The 16,566-nt window shown below is 41.8% G+C and overlaps 1 protein-coding gene across 6 annotated transcripts in view; it reads right to left on the bottom strand.

Annotated features, from left to right (window-relative positions):
* Positions 1 to 16,349, bottom strand: part of FYCO1 (FYVE and coiled-coil domain containing 1) — a 46,265-nt gene extending 29,916 nt beyond the window's left edge. The window contains exons 1-6 of one of the 6 annotated variants that reach the window (XM_027675565.1): positions 15,466 to 15,699; positions 14,073 to 14,074; positions 6,847 to 7,029; positions 5,202 to 5,308; positions 4,044 to 4,169; positions 312 to 418 (exon numbers count right to left, since the gene is read on the bottom strand). In XM_027675565.1, the coding sequence (XP_027531366.1) occupies positions 312 to 418; positions 4,044 to 4,169; positions 5,202 to 5,308; positions 6,847 to 6,901 (395 nt within the window). In that variant the 5' untranslated portion in view covers positions 6,902 to 7,029; positions 14,073 to 14,074; positions 15,466 to 15,699. Of the gene's footprint in view, positions 1 to 311; positions 419 to 4,043; positions 4,170 to 5,201; positions 5,309 to 6,846; positions 7,030 to 14,072; positions 14,075 to 15,303; positions 15,700 to 16,249 lie in introns of those variants that run through there. The other 5 variants (XM_027675564.1, XM_027675563.1, XM_027675567.1 and 2 more) reach the window with 5 other exon arrangements.
* Between the last annotated feature and the right edge of the window lie 217 nt (positions 16,350 to 16,566).

Below are 16,566 nucleotides of genomic sequence, written 5' to 3'. Positions count from 1 at the left end.
ATGATGTGCAGCTGATCAAACCCAGGATCTTCCATACTTATGAAAACATGACCTTTGAAATCGACACATGGAAGCACCAGTACCACCCATTCCACACATATTTAGCTGTAATAACTTTCAATCTTTACAAGCCCAAGATAGATACGAACCAGTGACCTAGGCCAGAAGGTCCATTATCCTTCATATCCTATTACCAGCTCTCTAAGCCACCTATTTGGAAGGGATTCAACTTCTTTCAATAGCTACTAGGTGATGTTGCTAGATCACACTGAGCAAACACCCATTAGTTAACAAGGTACTTTGCTATTCACCTGGTCACCTTGGTGTTCATAAAACATTGCTGCAAGGTGTCTGCTAGTCTTTGGTGAACCAGGGAGTAACGAAGAAATGCTCTTCCTTTTCCAAGAGATGTTCTTAGCTGGAAGGGAGAAACCACAAGAAAAGAAAATTCTAAATATCATTTGTAATCATGTAGAAACATGGCCAGAACAGTCTACACAGCGCCATAAAAAAACCTCACAGTAAGCCACTGTAAAGGAAAAAGTTGTCAAGGAAAGCAGGAAGAACTGCCACTGAGAGACACCTTCTCCCAAGTCTGTCATTGGGTGGAATCTTTTTCGAAGGATGAATTTCTTTCTACAGCTGGCTGTTGTCCACTTTATAATACCAAAAAAGGCATCACAGGACTAATGAATCATACAATATATGGAGTACCTGACTATGCTAAGGACAATTCCCAATATAAGCCAAAATCTCAATATGCCCAGCAAAGCCAGAAGTGACTGCTAAACGATACTTAAGATGTGTATGGCCACAGCTGGAAGAGCTTTAGGAAAGGTCTAGTCATAGAACAAAGATGCACACATATACAAATATACATCCCCATGGACACAGTAACCCCAGATGATGCAAAAAGCCTTTCTTAATACTTAGCCATTAAGTTGATTAAAATCTAATTCTTACTTCAGACCAAGAGCAGCTGCATGACTGAAACTGATGGATCTTTTTAGGAAGACAGCTGTTAAGTCAACATAAGGGGAATCACAAAACTCAGCACTGAATTTTGTTATAGCTATTGACTTCGGGGATTGATATTTTGTTTTGTCTTTTACATCTGAACCATTTTCTGTCCTGCAAAATAGTGAGACTCTGAATAGTAGTGTTTCACTTTTTCTTTCCATCAAAATCAGTAATCAATTTAGGAAAGGAAATGGAACATGAGGAAAGAATTTCTCACCAAACTGCTCATCCAACTAACAAAGCAAATAAATTCATTATCTAAAATAGAAGATAAGACAAATATTAGAGGGGTTGAGGCACAAGTTGGTAGATTAACGTAAACTTTGCTTGAAAAGTTAGTGTAAAAGAAGGCTCAACAGCCACACAAGCTTTCTCTCCTGATGATCAATATTCCACTGTGGTGAAGTGACAGCAATACCTAAAACACTCAACTTCCATGTTTTTGCTGTTACTGGGCTTATGCTCTGAAGTAAGACACAGGTTCCTCATTTAGCTCAGTAACCCATTACATACAAAAATGTTCTTTATAAAAGGAACATAAATGAAATGTGGAGCAAAGAAAGCAACAGTTTTTACTGCTTTTTGTTTTGAATTCTATAGGACACAAAATGCAAAAAACATGATCCCCAAACACTAAGTACCCCAGAAACAGCAAGTTTAATTTACCAACAGGTTTTCACCTTCATTCACTCTGGAGATGTCTGAAGATTTCTTCAGGGAGATGCTATGCCCACCCTGCGCACAGAAGCTTACAAGCGTTTTTCTTAACTAGGCATATTTGGTGAATACGTTAAGAACTGTCCAAAAAAAACCCCACTGGAAGCCACAGAATTAATCCTATCCTTACTCCCATTGGCTTATCAATTTAAATTGCAATGCCTTTTTTAAGCATAGAGATACCAGAACAAATGTACATGATAAGGACTAGAGGAAAACGTATATGCAGCTACAAATAGCCAAAGACTATTTGACTAGGAAGCAAAACCATGCCACCACCTGCTAGAGCCCTACTAGCAATCAGGGAGGCAGGTAGCGTCTGGCTTTAGCGGTGTTTCCATTTAGACAGCAAACACTGTAGCTAAGGTGCAATGTATGGCTGTCAAGATTTGGAAAGATGTGTATTCAGTGTAATCACTTTTCGAAAGAAAAAGGAGAATGATCAGAAGTCCCTGCTCACCTACTGCCATAAAGAATGAAGCCCTCTGTTATTAACAGATAACAGTTTCCAGGGTATTCCATTTGCCTCCTTGCTCCACCTCTCTAGCATATCATGCACCCTAATATTAGAAGTACTAAAGGCAGATCAGAAGGGGAGGTATTATGCTGTTAAATGTTTGATCATTCTTAAAATTAACTGCCATGGCTCTTTCCTTTCTGTTCACTTCCACCTTTGAAAGTCAAAGTCTTGTTCCACAATCAAATAAATGACATTTGGAAACCTTTGTGTTCTATCCAGCCAGGTTCAAAGATTGGCTGATGATTTCTACCTGTAATGAAGGGAAATAACAAACATATTTTTGTGTCATGGACCCAAGTCTGCCAGCTCAGTTATCTGAAATGGCTGATTGATTCTTTTTTAAGTGTTCATATTCCTAAACCACAAGTTAATAAAGTTAAAAGAAGTCTTCCACAAGCTAAATTCAATAGTTGCACATAATTTGAAATAGAAAGTATTCTACTTCCAAACAATAACTTCTGATACTGTGCTAACAATCAAGCAGCCAGAGGTACTGAAGGAGGAAAAAGCAGAGCAGTTTTTACATGTGGTAATACGCAGGTGATACCACAGGCAACAGACTGTTGAAGACCACAGCACAATCACCTTTGCAGAGAAATCAGATTGGCTACTGCTACCGAGAATTTAGGGGTCACTATCTATAGTCAGAGGATCTTTCCTGCAGCAGCAGTTACTGTCCTTACTTTGCCAGTCTTCCTGGAAGTAATGGGAAATTCAAATCAAATTTCCATGTCTCTCCCCTCTTTTCCTTCCCAGTGGTAAAAGAAACTGGAGCCCTTCCTTGAATTGTTCACCTTGGAACAGCAAAATTTAATACTGTTGAAGTTGCAGGGAGAAGAAAGCAAGGTAGAGAACTCAGGGCCTGCCTCTGCTACAGTATCATGGTTCTTTTTCAGATGGATCAAAACAACATTATCTAGAGCTGCTGTGGAAGAATTGCTAAGAGAATAGGGAAATCTGCTGTAAATAGTAACTTGCCAATACAAGTTAGCCCTGCTCACAGATAATGGCACCAAGCATCATGACAATGCTGGTCGGCACCACCACACCACTGCCTCTTCTACCCACAAGGAAAATCTTCAAACGATTCTAAGGACTCAGACAGGATCAACACAGAAAGCTTCTCATAGTATTTATTTCACCCACTCATTGAGCTGAAGATATAACATGGCTTTTACAAGATTAAGCTTTTATTACTGTATATAACAGAAACAAGGCTTTTTGTGCTGTTCATAACAGCTTAACCAGGTAATAAAGACAACCATTCCAAGTCATTTCATCATGCTATTTCACACAGAGGAACAAAGTTGAGACAGAAGATGAAATTGCTGCTCTCAGTCAGTCCTCCTCAACTCTACAGACCAGTTGAAAAGGTCTTAAGAAATGCCAAATACGGTGAACCTTTCATCTTACTCTTAGAGCCAAGTCCTGCTGTAAGCTGTGCTAAAGATGGCAGGCTCTACCCTTGACTTAATTTTTCACTTCTTTTTAGAGAAAATGGCACTAAGTTTATGAAAAGGCAGGGCACAACCAAACAGGTCCGTTCGCTTATTGTAAGTGGCCTTCAAAACAGGAGTCGAGCTATCTAATCCTACATAATTTAATGCTCTAGTAAAAAGGGTAACCTTGCATTTTTATACTTTACATGAGAATTAACAAAAAAAATCCCCTATTTTTTTTGCTATATGTTAAAAGCAGTGGAGTTTTTTGGTTTGTTTCTAATGTTCTCTAAAAAGACCTACCAAAGCATAAACCACATATTACAATACTTAGCTGATATACTTACTTCTGTGATAGACTTGACAAAGCGGATTCCATCATTAGCTCCTTTGATTTTTGCCAGACAGTCACAGAAATAATCCCAGTAATCTTTTCTGTTGCCCAGCAATGTGCTTTTTTCTTTCTGGTCAAACTTAAATGAGGAAAACAAAATGCAATGAGCAAAACTTAAATATAAATATATTTATATATAGCTTATTGGAATTCTGTTCCTCTCCCAGTAATATGTGCTTTCATGACTCCTCTTAGCTTTAGCCAGTGTATTCACAAAGGAAGGAGACATTGCATTGTACTGATGCAATCCAGTAGTTACAAAAGCTACTTTACAGACAGTAACAGATAAAAATGTTCTGAGTCTCTTTAAAATACAGACATCCTTTCAAAACTGCCAAAACAAAGATTTACAACAGATTCAGCAGCTGTTCAAGAGCAATAAACTAACAACCAGTTGCAGCTTGGGCCACTCAAATACCGAAGGATTCTTCAGCTTCTGCTGAAGCCTCTGCAACCCAATTAAAACTCCCTTGCCTAGATTAAAGCTAGATTAACATGTCTTTGTTGCAATCAGTGACATGATTACAGTATATATGGACATGACACTATGCAAACTGAATTTCAGTTTGCCCAGCAATGTCCTTTTTTACTTAAATTTTGAGGATGGGAAAAAAATAGCATTCCAGATTAAAAATCAGCATTTTGCATTAAGCCTTCCTTCCATACAATAAAAAAGAATTTCTGAAGTGAAATTGCAAAAAATTCTGTAAATTACTCACACTATTATATTTGCACCATGAACAGCTCACTAGTATTTATTTTGCATCAAAATGTTGTCAAGAACTCATTACCACAGTTTTTCCAGGATAACTTAGCAGGATATATCTCTAAAATCAAGCTCAGATCTTTCAGATCCATGAAGAAATGCCTTACATCCTCAATCAAACTGCCAGCTCTTCCTTTTGATTACATTTATTTATTTTCACTTGAAATAAGTACAATAAGCAGCATGCATTTCAGTCCACTTACCACACACACACAAAAAAAAAATAAGAGACTCAGTTGGACAATTATGATTATTTGAGTTACACCCCACATATTGAACAGGTAGTAAGAGAAAACAAGGCTGAGCTTTGCTGGTGGATTACAAACGACACATATAATTTTCTACCTGTAGAAGGTACTCAAGCTTGTAGGAGAATTTTTGCAAGTTGACACTATCATCTGTGATCGGTTCCCCTCCTTCTTTAAATTCTTTACTTAACTCAGTCACAGCATCTGTGAAACAAGACACCAAAATAGTTAACTAATGCAAATGATATATAGTACTGAATCCATAAACAACTAAATAAATGGTTTCTTCATGGACATTATGCATGTGTATTCAGTTTCTTTTAGCTGAAATGTCTTAATGACAGGGCAAAAAAACTACTGATATGCTTGCAATTTAAGACCACCTGTAAGAAAACTAGAGCTCAAGCTATGTCAATCTGCTGTGTGGACTATTTCTTCTTCTTAAAAGGACACTTAGCACTTCTGACACATAGCAAAAACTGGTAACAGACAATTGCTAACTGCTACCTCAGCAGAGGAAAGAGAAATAACTTTTTGCTGTTTCATGTGCACATTAAGGTATTGCCACAGAACAAACAGAATTCTGATTAGAAAGGACAAAGCATGTAATCTGCTAAAGGGGATCAGTAACACGAGAACAGTCATTCGGTCAGCACATTTATCTTCTCCATGCTTTATTCAGGAAGGTTCAGCTTGTGCTGGTTACAAACACAAATGGGGAAAATAATTTACATAAAAAAAAGCATACAGCAACTTCTCTTCCCTCAAATGTACAGCCATAGTGGGTGAGTAAAACTCAAGTCAAAACAAACTCTGTTGTCCCCCTGGACACCGTAACCCCCAACGGGTGTACTTCTCAGCATCAGAAATTACTGATTTTGAATTTGCTTTCCACTTGGGTTTTGTACTTAATTCAGGTGACTGAATGAGCCTCAGCTCCCAGTCTGACTTGATCACCTTTGCAAATTAAAATCTCTTCTTGTTAGCAGGTACATAGATCTCATTTTTTTATACTGCGGGAAGATCTAGGTTCCCAGTTTTGGTGCAAATACTTTATATTTAATATAAATTTAAAGGAAAAATATCTGGATCTTTGTATAAGCAGCTGATTAGGACAGAGAGCAGGCAAACTGTTAAGAATCTGCTGCCAATTCTGCCTGCAACAGAACTGTTGAAAATGAGGTTAGCTGCTTCTAGTGGAGGATAAGTTGGGTTCCACTGCAGCAAGAACAGCAGGTTCAATTCGCCAGCACTCTTCCTCTGGATCTCCCTTCCTAGTTTGGTTTGGCCTCCTGTTTTTTTTCCCTTCCCACATTAGCAGCAACTCCACATCAGCTTCCCATCAAGGAAGGGTCTAAAAATCATGCCTTCTTATCTCATATGAAGTCTTGTAACAGCATAGCTCTAGGCATGCCAACAAAGTCCTAGCTCAAAATGCACACTCCACAGACACCTTTTTTAAAATTATATTTAAAAACTAGTTCTTATCTTGCATGAAAAAGATCTCTTATTTCTTATCTTGTATGTTTAAATTTGTAGGATTCAGGAATTTAGGGTCCTGCAAAAGGTACAGCATTTGTCTCAACAAAAAAACATCAGTCACATCACACACCTTGAATTACGTTGCTATAATGGCTGCACGAAAGAGTAACAACTGAAAACACAACTCCTACTCAGTGTTATCTAAAACACAGAGGATGCAGTCCAGCCCACAGAATGCCTCTGCCAGCATGGTACTGTACCTTGCAAGTCTCTGATAATCCGCTGCAGTTGGCTTTCACCACTCGTTGCTGCCATCTTGAAAACAAAAGGAACTCCCCCTCTGGGTTGTTAACTTTTTCATCCATCTAGATAAAAACAGCAGAGTTCATATCCTTGATGACCATTGGGTTGACGCTGCTTATTTTTCTCTGTAACACCTGCAACTGTAAAAATCAAAAATTAAATGAAAGTTTTTATCAGCTCAAATGAGCATCAGAGAGGTGCTTTGGCATTTTAGATCCTGTTTAGTGATGAATTCCAAGGCCAACTCCTTTCCAGGAATCTCCTTTTTTATTTCCTTCTAGATTTCACTTTCCATTTCAGTTATTTCTTCAGTTATATCTTTCAAAACTACTGAGCAAACCTCAGAGAGCAATTTTCTCTTGCTGTAGACACAACACAGTCAGTTGTACAGCCCAGCTCAGGCTGGCATTTCATGCAATCCATCTCGTGACCCTGATGGAGGTTCCAATGACACGTGATTTTCCCTCTCGAAGCCCTCTGCTAGATCTTCCCTACAGGCTGCAGAGTAAAAAGATATGACAACTTTTCCATTTCAGGGAGACTTTCAAGACATAGAGTAGGCAGGGACCAAGGAATCAAAAAAATGATGCATTCTTGATTCTCTGGCACTGGAGTGTACTTTTAATGCATAAGAGCTACTAAAAGATGTAGTACTGGAGCTTGGTTTTAGCACGAGAAACACCTCTCATCCCTTTCTCAGAACCCACTGTTCCCAACACATGTAAGAGGACACCACTTTATTTTAAGCTCTGTTACAACATCCCTGGCCGGATAAACATACCTTGCACCACCTCCCTTGCTTAGGACAACGACGAGTTATACCCAGCACTCATAGAAAATCCTTCTGTAAGTAAAATTAATTAAAAGCCTAAACCACTTTACTAAAATAACCATGCGTGGGGATCCAAACTTTCAAACACTAATCTGGGAACAATCATTAAAAAAAAAAAGCCACACAGAAATCGCATAGGGAACTTACTAAGCTTCCTGTTCAAAGGTTGTTCAGAATTCCATCTGCAGTGGTACAGCCAAATCTTCAAGCAAGCACAACACCCAAAGTACTGAATCTTTAGAAAATTTGCTGTTACACTTCAGTGCTTTTGTTATAATTCAAGATTAACCACAATGAAATTAAGTTTTAATAAACATCTTACAAATTTTTGAAATCTAATGTGACTAGGTCAAATTATTACATCTCCTTTCTCCTTCCTTTCTTTCACTTCCAAAAGAACTAAATTGGCATGGCTGATGTAGGTGTCTGAATTAATCAAATGGACCATCCTTCCCTATGTATCAAGGTATTGATAGGAAATGGTCCTGATGCGATCCCCTATTCTTTTCCATTTGAAACAAAGCAAACCTTAACAAAGCCACAGAGACAGAAACATGATAAAGTATAAAGAGAAGGCTGAAACTAGGCTTACCAGTGTGTTTTTCTGAATACTAGCCTTTTGTTACGTGCTAGTTTCCATTTCCATATTTTGATGGCAGTTGTTTTGTTATGACTCAAGTGTCACATGGGCCATGTGCTGTCTGGTGAAGGGCCTTGGCCACCACAACTGGGTTGCTTCGGGGAGAGAAGGCCAGACAACCTTCTGTGGTGTCAAACAATTTTTTACCCTAAATCAACAATATTACATACTCAAGACTCCTATCGTGATTCTACTGAGTGAACATACAAAGTACCACACTTCCTGGCAACTTGCTGAGTTTGGGTACCAATGAAAAAAAGCAAGAATAACAATCTGAGTCAATGTTTCCTTTTCTAAGCACACACAGTAACATCAGCCATAGCTGTTCAGTTTGGCAACTGCTACAGAAAGGAGATTAAGTGTGAAGATTGTGCCATGTGGGCAATGCAAGCTAAAAAGTGTGACCAAACCAAATGCTCTTCCTCACACAAAGAGGGAAAAGAGCAAGGACCAAACAAGGGGATCTTGCCTGTCCTTCCCAAAGGCCAGAACAACCTCCCATTCAAGACTTCAGAGGCAAAAAGAGGCATGACAGGAAAGCAATGACCAGGCCAACAGCAGGCATGTACAGAGAGCCTGGAAGAGAAGGCAATTGGGAATTGAGCCCTTATTTTGCAATAACCAGCAGGGAGGAGGATGCACGGGACCTTGCCAAGTGCTAATTCCCAGCAGGGTGCCCAGTCAGATATTCACTGGAGGCATTTTAGAGTTTAGAGTTTCCCCAGCACCGCTAGCACTGCTTAAGTAAGTGTGTTTGTCCAGAAGTCACAGATAAATGACTGTGTGCACAACAGCTCAGTGGCACAGCGCAGGGGAAGGCTGTGTGTTCCCATTGGGTTGATTCTCTTGCGTCAAATCTGCCCAATACATGCATCTTTATTCCCATTGGGATCTCCTAAGCAGAATGTGAAAATCCTGAACAGAGACCACAAGTCAGCTGGAGGGATGTAGCTGCACAGCCCGCTCCTCTGTCTATTCCCTGTCACTCCTTTTCTCAATACCTGGAGCAAGGTCTCACAGTTCCCCCCTCCTTGCATCAGCTCCCAACCCTGAGACATGCATTTAACCCCTTCTCTTCCCAGAGGTGAAAGGGATCTTTTGACCTGGGCTATTACATAAGGCAAATGTGCTGAAACTTTTTTACTTGCCTTCTCCTCTGCAAAATGGGGAGAAAGGTACTTCTCCCCTCCACGGTCCTTCCAGAGGTGTTCTTAGAAAACACAGTCCATCCCTCAGAAAGGTGCAGAGCTCCCACTTCCAGTGGCAAAGAAAGCTGGTAACGTACCTTAGCTGTTTTCTCAATGTTTCAAAATCAGAAGAACTTCCGTAAACACCTGATCTAGTCCTTCCTGATCACAGAATTCTTTGGAGCACAACCCTGTTCCTCCAGCATTTCCTATCCTATTATGCACGCCTGTAAATATCTGCTATGCGAAAACAGCATGATACATTCATCAGGCACAAATGACCTGCTGCGGGTCAAAAGCTTTTCAGATGATGCATCGTTACCTCTTACATAACAACATAACAGCACTGGACTAAGGCTGATGGCATTAACTTGCACAAGAACTGCAGAGCTGCCATGACATCAGTGCAGCTACACTAAGGACGCGGCACAGAGGAGGCAAGACATGTCATCAGTCCCTCCTCACACTCTTGGGCTGTGCCTGCTGATCTCTGAAGGTGGTTCCTGCCTCTCCTGCTGGCATAAGTACTAGTGTGGGGGTGACAATCTTCTTTACAGAGGAGGATATCCTGGAGATTAAAGAAAGAAGCAGAAAGGAAATAGCCCACGTCCAGGAAAAGAAAAGATTTACCTGAAGGGGAGTGAGACATATAAAACAGGAAACAAAGTTTAATGACTGTAATTAAATTGGTTAGTGAAGTAGCTACAATGACCTACTTTTGATCTGATTGTATAAAATTTTCTACATCATGTCTGTATCTCCAGCAGGTACGTTTTTTTTCACTTCATTGGTCAATTTTGGCCAACTTCGACAGAAGGTAGTTGTCTTCAAAATATTACAATCCCCCATGTGCAATCAGAAGAGTAATTTGGGAGGAAGTCCATGAGCAGAGTGTCCCTTCATTGATAAAAAGGCTGCAGTGAGACCTCTGTTATAGCCTGATAGCAGAGAAACCACTCCCCACTCGTGCATTTTCAGCGTACTCTAAGAGCAGAACTCACGCTGCAGACTTGCTGTAATTCAACTAAGTAGTAAATCAGACTTAAAAGAACTGCTCATTGGAAATCAAGATCCACTACTTTGTACTGCTTACAGAAATATTTCCTGTTAACATAACTACTCTGGTCTAGCCATTATAAACAAGGACACTTCATCACATGCCCTCAACGGTATCATAAGACCTTTAAATATTCGGTGCCTGCAGTCCTATGCCTGTTCTAACATTCTGTATGAAACAAAACAGACAAGTGAGGATAGTGAGATAAAACTTATGTTTGTGAGTCACAACAACCCTAACTGTGTTATTCCCTTGTGTGGTGTGAACATGATTTGTCCTATAAAAGCAGACACTGACTGATAACAGCAAAGCACTTTGTGGAAAAAAACCCCAACCTATCTGGTCATACAGTTGGCTACAAGACACACTAACAAAAGAACACTGAATACAAACCTCACAGCAAAGATGAAGAAAGAACTGGGAAAAGAAAATCCCTAACTCTCAGGACCGCAATACCACTGATTTAGCTAAATAATTTCATTCCAGTAATTGTCTGGAAAAACTACTTGGTACTTTGTTGTTACAGGAAACAGAGCCCCAGTGGAATTCTTGGCAACTGTGCTGCTAGCTTTTCCCATTTTGTACCATGCAGGTACATAAAGCTGCATATCCATGAAGCTGAAGAACTGTTTGCTGTAAGTAAGGGTCTGAAGTGAGCTGTAAAAAGGACAGAGTGACTCTTCTGTCATGACCACACACATGCTTTTACTGGGCAACTCAAACCTTTGTACTTTAACACCGCATACAAAGAAATGTGACTGATATAAACACACACTGGACTATATTACATAGGACAATTAAAAACAAAAGGCAGGCACAGCCTGAATGTCAGCTAGGGTTTCCATTCTGAGAAGTGAAATTTTCTTGCTAAATCAATCTTCCCCCTGCGTTTTCAACACCAACAAACCTTCACATTTCAATGACAAACAAAACCGCTTTGGAGGAATGTTTTTTATTTCTTCTAGTACCTCAAGCATGAGACCATGCCGCAAACCTATGCTGGATTTTCCACATGTTGATACACACAAACCTTGTTTTGAAGTTTATTTTGGCATAGCAGAACGGAGTAACGAGATGAAGTGCATAAAAACAATCATGTATTTCACAATTGCCTCACAGAGAAGAAGCATTTTTATAGTTAAGGACTCCTTAGAGTAAAGCCGTTTTTGTGGGAAGGCTCTTGTGCTCTAGGGATATTTGCATTTTACAGCATAGGTGCACAAACTAACGACATTCATAAAACACTGCTTGTACCCCTTAATCTGAAGGAGAGACTGACATAGAAGAATTAGTAAAGTTTTATAAATTTCTTTGTGCAATCTTCCCTTTCTATGAACAACTGACCTGCATGCCGGCCTTATTCCTTGTATTTGCAACCTGTTCTTAGAAAAAGATCAAAACTAGGCAACAGACATGACTATACAAGTGGTATAGTAAGAACTCCATGAGACGGAGTTAATTTTTAACCTCAAGTGGGCAAAGCTGGCAACCCTAACAATTTTTTTAATGCTGCACCTACTGAATTGCACCTTCACTCTAAGACTTGGCTTAAAACTCTTTAAAATCTTACACTGAACTTTGCCACACAGGATGAGGGATCAGACTTTGCATCAGACGAGAGACAGAGACTCCTGTTGAACAACATGAACTCAAACGATCACTTTCTTCAAACAACATCACAGGCTTGTACATATCTCAGAAAGACAACCCTGTCTCAGCCCTATCTCATGACGAGAGAAATTCCCTGTTTGAGGAAGCAGTCAGTTTACAAAGAGAAGAGCACTTTTCCGATAACAGGAATTGCACTAGTATCACTTTTAACAAACTCGTCTGCCCTTTTTCCTTAGAACACACCAGACCTCGCCCCATGTCAGGAGTTCTACCTTGTTCACCAATATCTACCAATTAACCTAACCGTAACTCTCCCAGAGACTTGCTCCTTCTCAGCTGCTTCCATCCTATTTCACTCCCCCTTGAGAAGGTATCCCTCTGCCTGTATGGTGAGCTGAAAAGATAAATTTCATTCAGAAGTTAAAAGGTTTTTCCCCATTTGTGCTCTCATACTCCCAAACTATTCTTCCCATGTCCCCGTGTACCCTCCCTGCTACAAAACCTGCTCTTCCTCTCCATAACTCGCACAACTATTTACACGTTCTTCAAGCCACACACCGGCTGCTCAGGTGCTACTCTGAGGAGCACCCTGTAGACACCTACAGAAATAGAAACCTACAGAACACCTACAGAAGCGGAGGACTTCCAGCTGTAAAGGAGTGTTGGTGATTCATGACACCCAACTTGCTCATGGTCCAAGCTTGGAGATTTCAAAAACTCTCATGTTCCTCAGGTCTCCAAAGTTGGTCTCTGAGCTTTGTTAACTTCCTCAGCAAGCTCAGCCTGACTAAAGCATTTCAGCCACCTCCAAGACTTCGGGATAGGTTAAAAGCAACAACCATTACATCCTGGCTCTGAATGGGACCTTTCCTTAGCAGGATTTTTTACCTCTGTATCTACCATTCCACACAGGCTTTCCAAGATAAAGTTTCAAAAGTACTTGAAAAGGCTTTCTCCACCTAATGGTTTTGGGAAGTTTGGCAAGTGAGTGTTGAGACTTGCCCACCAGTAGCACTGCACATGTCCAACAGCAGTGGCAGCTCCCTAGGACAACAACTGGCCTGTATGTACTTCTCAGTGAACTAGCAACCTGCAACACTGAAAATTACAGGTTTTGGCCACACACATGTAGACCAAATAGAGGGCAAGGCAAGCGAAAAGCACGCTGAGACAACCCAAACTGACAGGCCACCAAGTGATTCATGCTGCCCCAGAGCCAACAGAAAGAACTCTTGTTTTCCTTCTTCTGTAGCAGGAAGAACAGAGTATTTCCTCTCCCTCATTTCTTGTGGGTTTTCTAGTGTAGGTCACCATTTTGTAGGGAAGGGGAAATTTCAGAGTTTCAAGCCCCAAAGTTTGGAAGAGAGGCCTGTATGAGACTGCCACTGCTGGGCCGGCTGGGAACAGACAGGCTCACAGATGACGCAGGCTTGGGATGAGCCCAGTTATTCAGGGATACCCTGATCCAACCAGTTCACTTTCAAAACCTAAATTGGCTTGTAGCAGTAGCAAGAGTTTTCCTGTTCTCATCCTTCTTCCCAGCAGGAAATTAAATGTCATGGTGGGCACATTCAGGGGTTAACTGTTTATAAATATCTTTGCTGCGATCACTATACCATGAACAAACACAGAATACTCTGATGGACAAAAATATTAAATCACAGGGAAGGGTATACAAGTCAAGGCCCTGTGCAGCAAGTTTCCCAGCACTGTACCAAGCACTGAGATCCAGGCACTCTGCTAAAAGGCTCTGCTCCTTCTACCAGTGTTACAAATGTAAAATCATCTTCAGAATACATTTGGGCAAAGTACTTTAAATTAGTACTACTACAGAATTTTTGGACACAAACAGCCACCACTCCCTAGACAAACAGGAATTACTACATGAAAATATGAACTAGACTGGATACAAGCTGCTAAAAAGTTTCCTTGCTTTGGCAAAACCAAACACATAAAAACATAGTAATACATATAAATAAACAAACCCAGTAATATGTAACAATGAAAGCACTCAGGGCTCTTACAGTTCCCTTCAGTTTAATAATCTCAACAACATATAAAGAATACTAGAAGAGTTCAGGGTTTATATGACAAATAGGCAATTGTTAATTTTTAAATGTAATCACCTAAGAAAAACAAATAACAATGTGAGATAAATAAAAAATCAGCACTACTTTTCTTTGAGTGCATCGCATAATTTCCACAATTTTACATAGTTTTCTTTACATCTTGAAGAGTTTTCTCTCCCTAGTTGTTTGTTTAGATCTGGATCACTCACAGAACAAGTCTTAGAGGATCCTGGCCTCCAGGACATTAGGACAAATTCCTATTCCTTTTATGTAACCCTCTAGCAGTGGAGAGAGGGACTGCAAATACAATACACTCACTGTTATCAGATGGTGTACATAAGAGACTCTTTTATACGTGAAAATCAGACTCCATAACCAACTAACAGGCTCTTCAGAAGAAGTAGTGAAACCATGTTTACAACAAATGCTGTCAAATATATATACTACAGATATATATACTACAACAAGCAGAGCAAAATAGACTATCACTTGTTTTGCACCAAAGCATCTTAGATACAACTTTTTAACTGCAGTGCAGTCTTCTGAATGTGAATGTTTGCAGACACTATTTGGATCATCTAGAAAATTTTTTAAATTCAAGCACTCCCACAAGGGTCATTTAAAGACTTCAGGAAACTGCCTTGTACACAATAAAATCTGGAAAACATAAAACACACTATTGCAAGGCAGTCTATCTCCTCTGCTGCATGTTCTGAAACACAGTGTCAGAACTGAAAATAAGAAAAACATCACGAAAGAACATGTTGCCTTGTTCCGGACAAGACAGAGAACATGTTTTACCCTCAAAGTTTCATCCTAGCTTGCCTTGTGTGTGCATGAAGTCTGAGCTGGATAACATCAAACATCCACTTTCGATCTTCAGCATTAAAGAGGCAAAGGCCTGGTACTGCTCCCTCTGTTTAAACTTGAAACTTAAAACTTTAAACTTGGTTTCAAGTGAGAAGCAGAACCAGGATTGTGACACCTGCAGCCGACTAACTCTGTATGCGAAACAAACCTTGCAAACATCAGCAGGAGGGTGGGTGCGATGACCCAGGCAGAAAACACCCGGGTCCTGAGCTCCTGAAGAGGCAGGCAGCTGCAGCAGCAAGGAATTCACCAGCTTCCAAAACACGGCACGGCCCCTCCACAGTCCAACTCACGACCGCAGGACCTCTACCCGAGGAGAATCCAGAGTACAAAGGCGGCGGACAACCAGTTCACTAAAACCTTTCTTTTTTCCCTTTTCCTTGCTCACTCTGGATTACCAGGATCAACATAAGCCGGAGGAGGAGGCTGCAAACCCGGCATCTGCTCTGGAGACAGATCCAGCCGCCCCGTGTGCCAGCAAAACTCTCTCCCTCTCCATCCGCCAGAGATTTGCCGACACAAGGGCAAAGTGGGATTAGGGGCAAGCGGCAAATATTTGCCTGTCAGCACTTTATAGCGGGGTGAGGGCACGGACACGGGAGGGTGTTTGGTTTCCAGCAGGGTGACTCCGCTCCTCCTACAGCCGCAGGAGGGGAGAAAACAGAGGACGGTGTTCATGTCGGTATAAAGTCATCCCTCACCAGGTGGACACGATGACACTTAAGGGGACTGGCTCTGGCTGGTGGCCGATGTCCGCCTCGGCGGTGCCCCTGAGGGCCGGGGAATCTCCGTTCGGGGGGTATCGCAGGCCACCAACCAGCCCACCCCGGGCCGATGTGCCCCTGCCCTGCCCTGCCCTGCCCTGCCCTGCCCGTGCTCACCCCGCCACAAGGCCGACCCCGTCACCCCAAAGGCCGCCGGCACCTCTCTCCCCGCCGGGACTCCACCCCTCGAAACCCAGCTCCGAGCAGCAACAAGTGGAAGCCGCCGAAGTTACTTCCCCCCCGCCCCCGCTCCCTCTGGCAGCCGCTGCCTCTTCCCCCCCGGCCCCGCCGCGCTCCCCCGGCGGGTGTGCGGGAGGTGTCGCTCGGTACCTGCGCGGCGGCCGCCGCCGCCATGTCGCGGAGAGGCGGCCCGGGGTGAGGCTCCGCCGCTCCCCGCCCGACTACAACTCCCGTGAGGCCGCTGGACGGGCCTCCCCACCCCCGAGGCGGTGGCTGGAGCTCCGCCCGGGACTCCCGGAGGCCGTGGGGGGAAAGGTCCGTGGTGAAAAGAGAAGGGGTTTAAGTGGCTGTGGGGGGGAAAAATCGCTGCTTTCGGCTACAGCTGCAGGGTTGGGGTGGTTTCCTCTCAGGAGGTATGTTTCTGGTACCCTCAGGCAAGGTCGCTTTTTACAGAATTACATGAATGT

The sequence above is a fragment of the Neopelma chrysocephalum genome, unplaced genomic scaffold (assembly GCF_003984885.1).
Source record: "Neopelma chrysocephalum unplaced genomic scaffold, ASM398488v2 Primary Assembly neopelma1_26, whole genome shotgun sequence".
NCBI classification, from domain to species: domain Eukaryota; kingdom Metazoa; phylum Chordata; class Aves; order Passeriformes; family Pipridae; genus Neopelma; species Neopelma chrysocephalum.
This window is presented reverse-complemented; position numbering and strand designations above follow the sequence as displayed.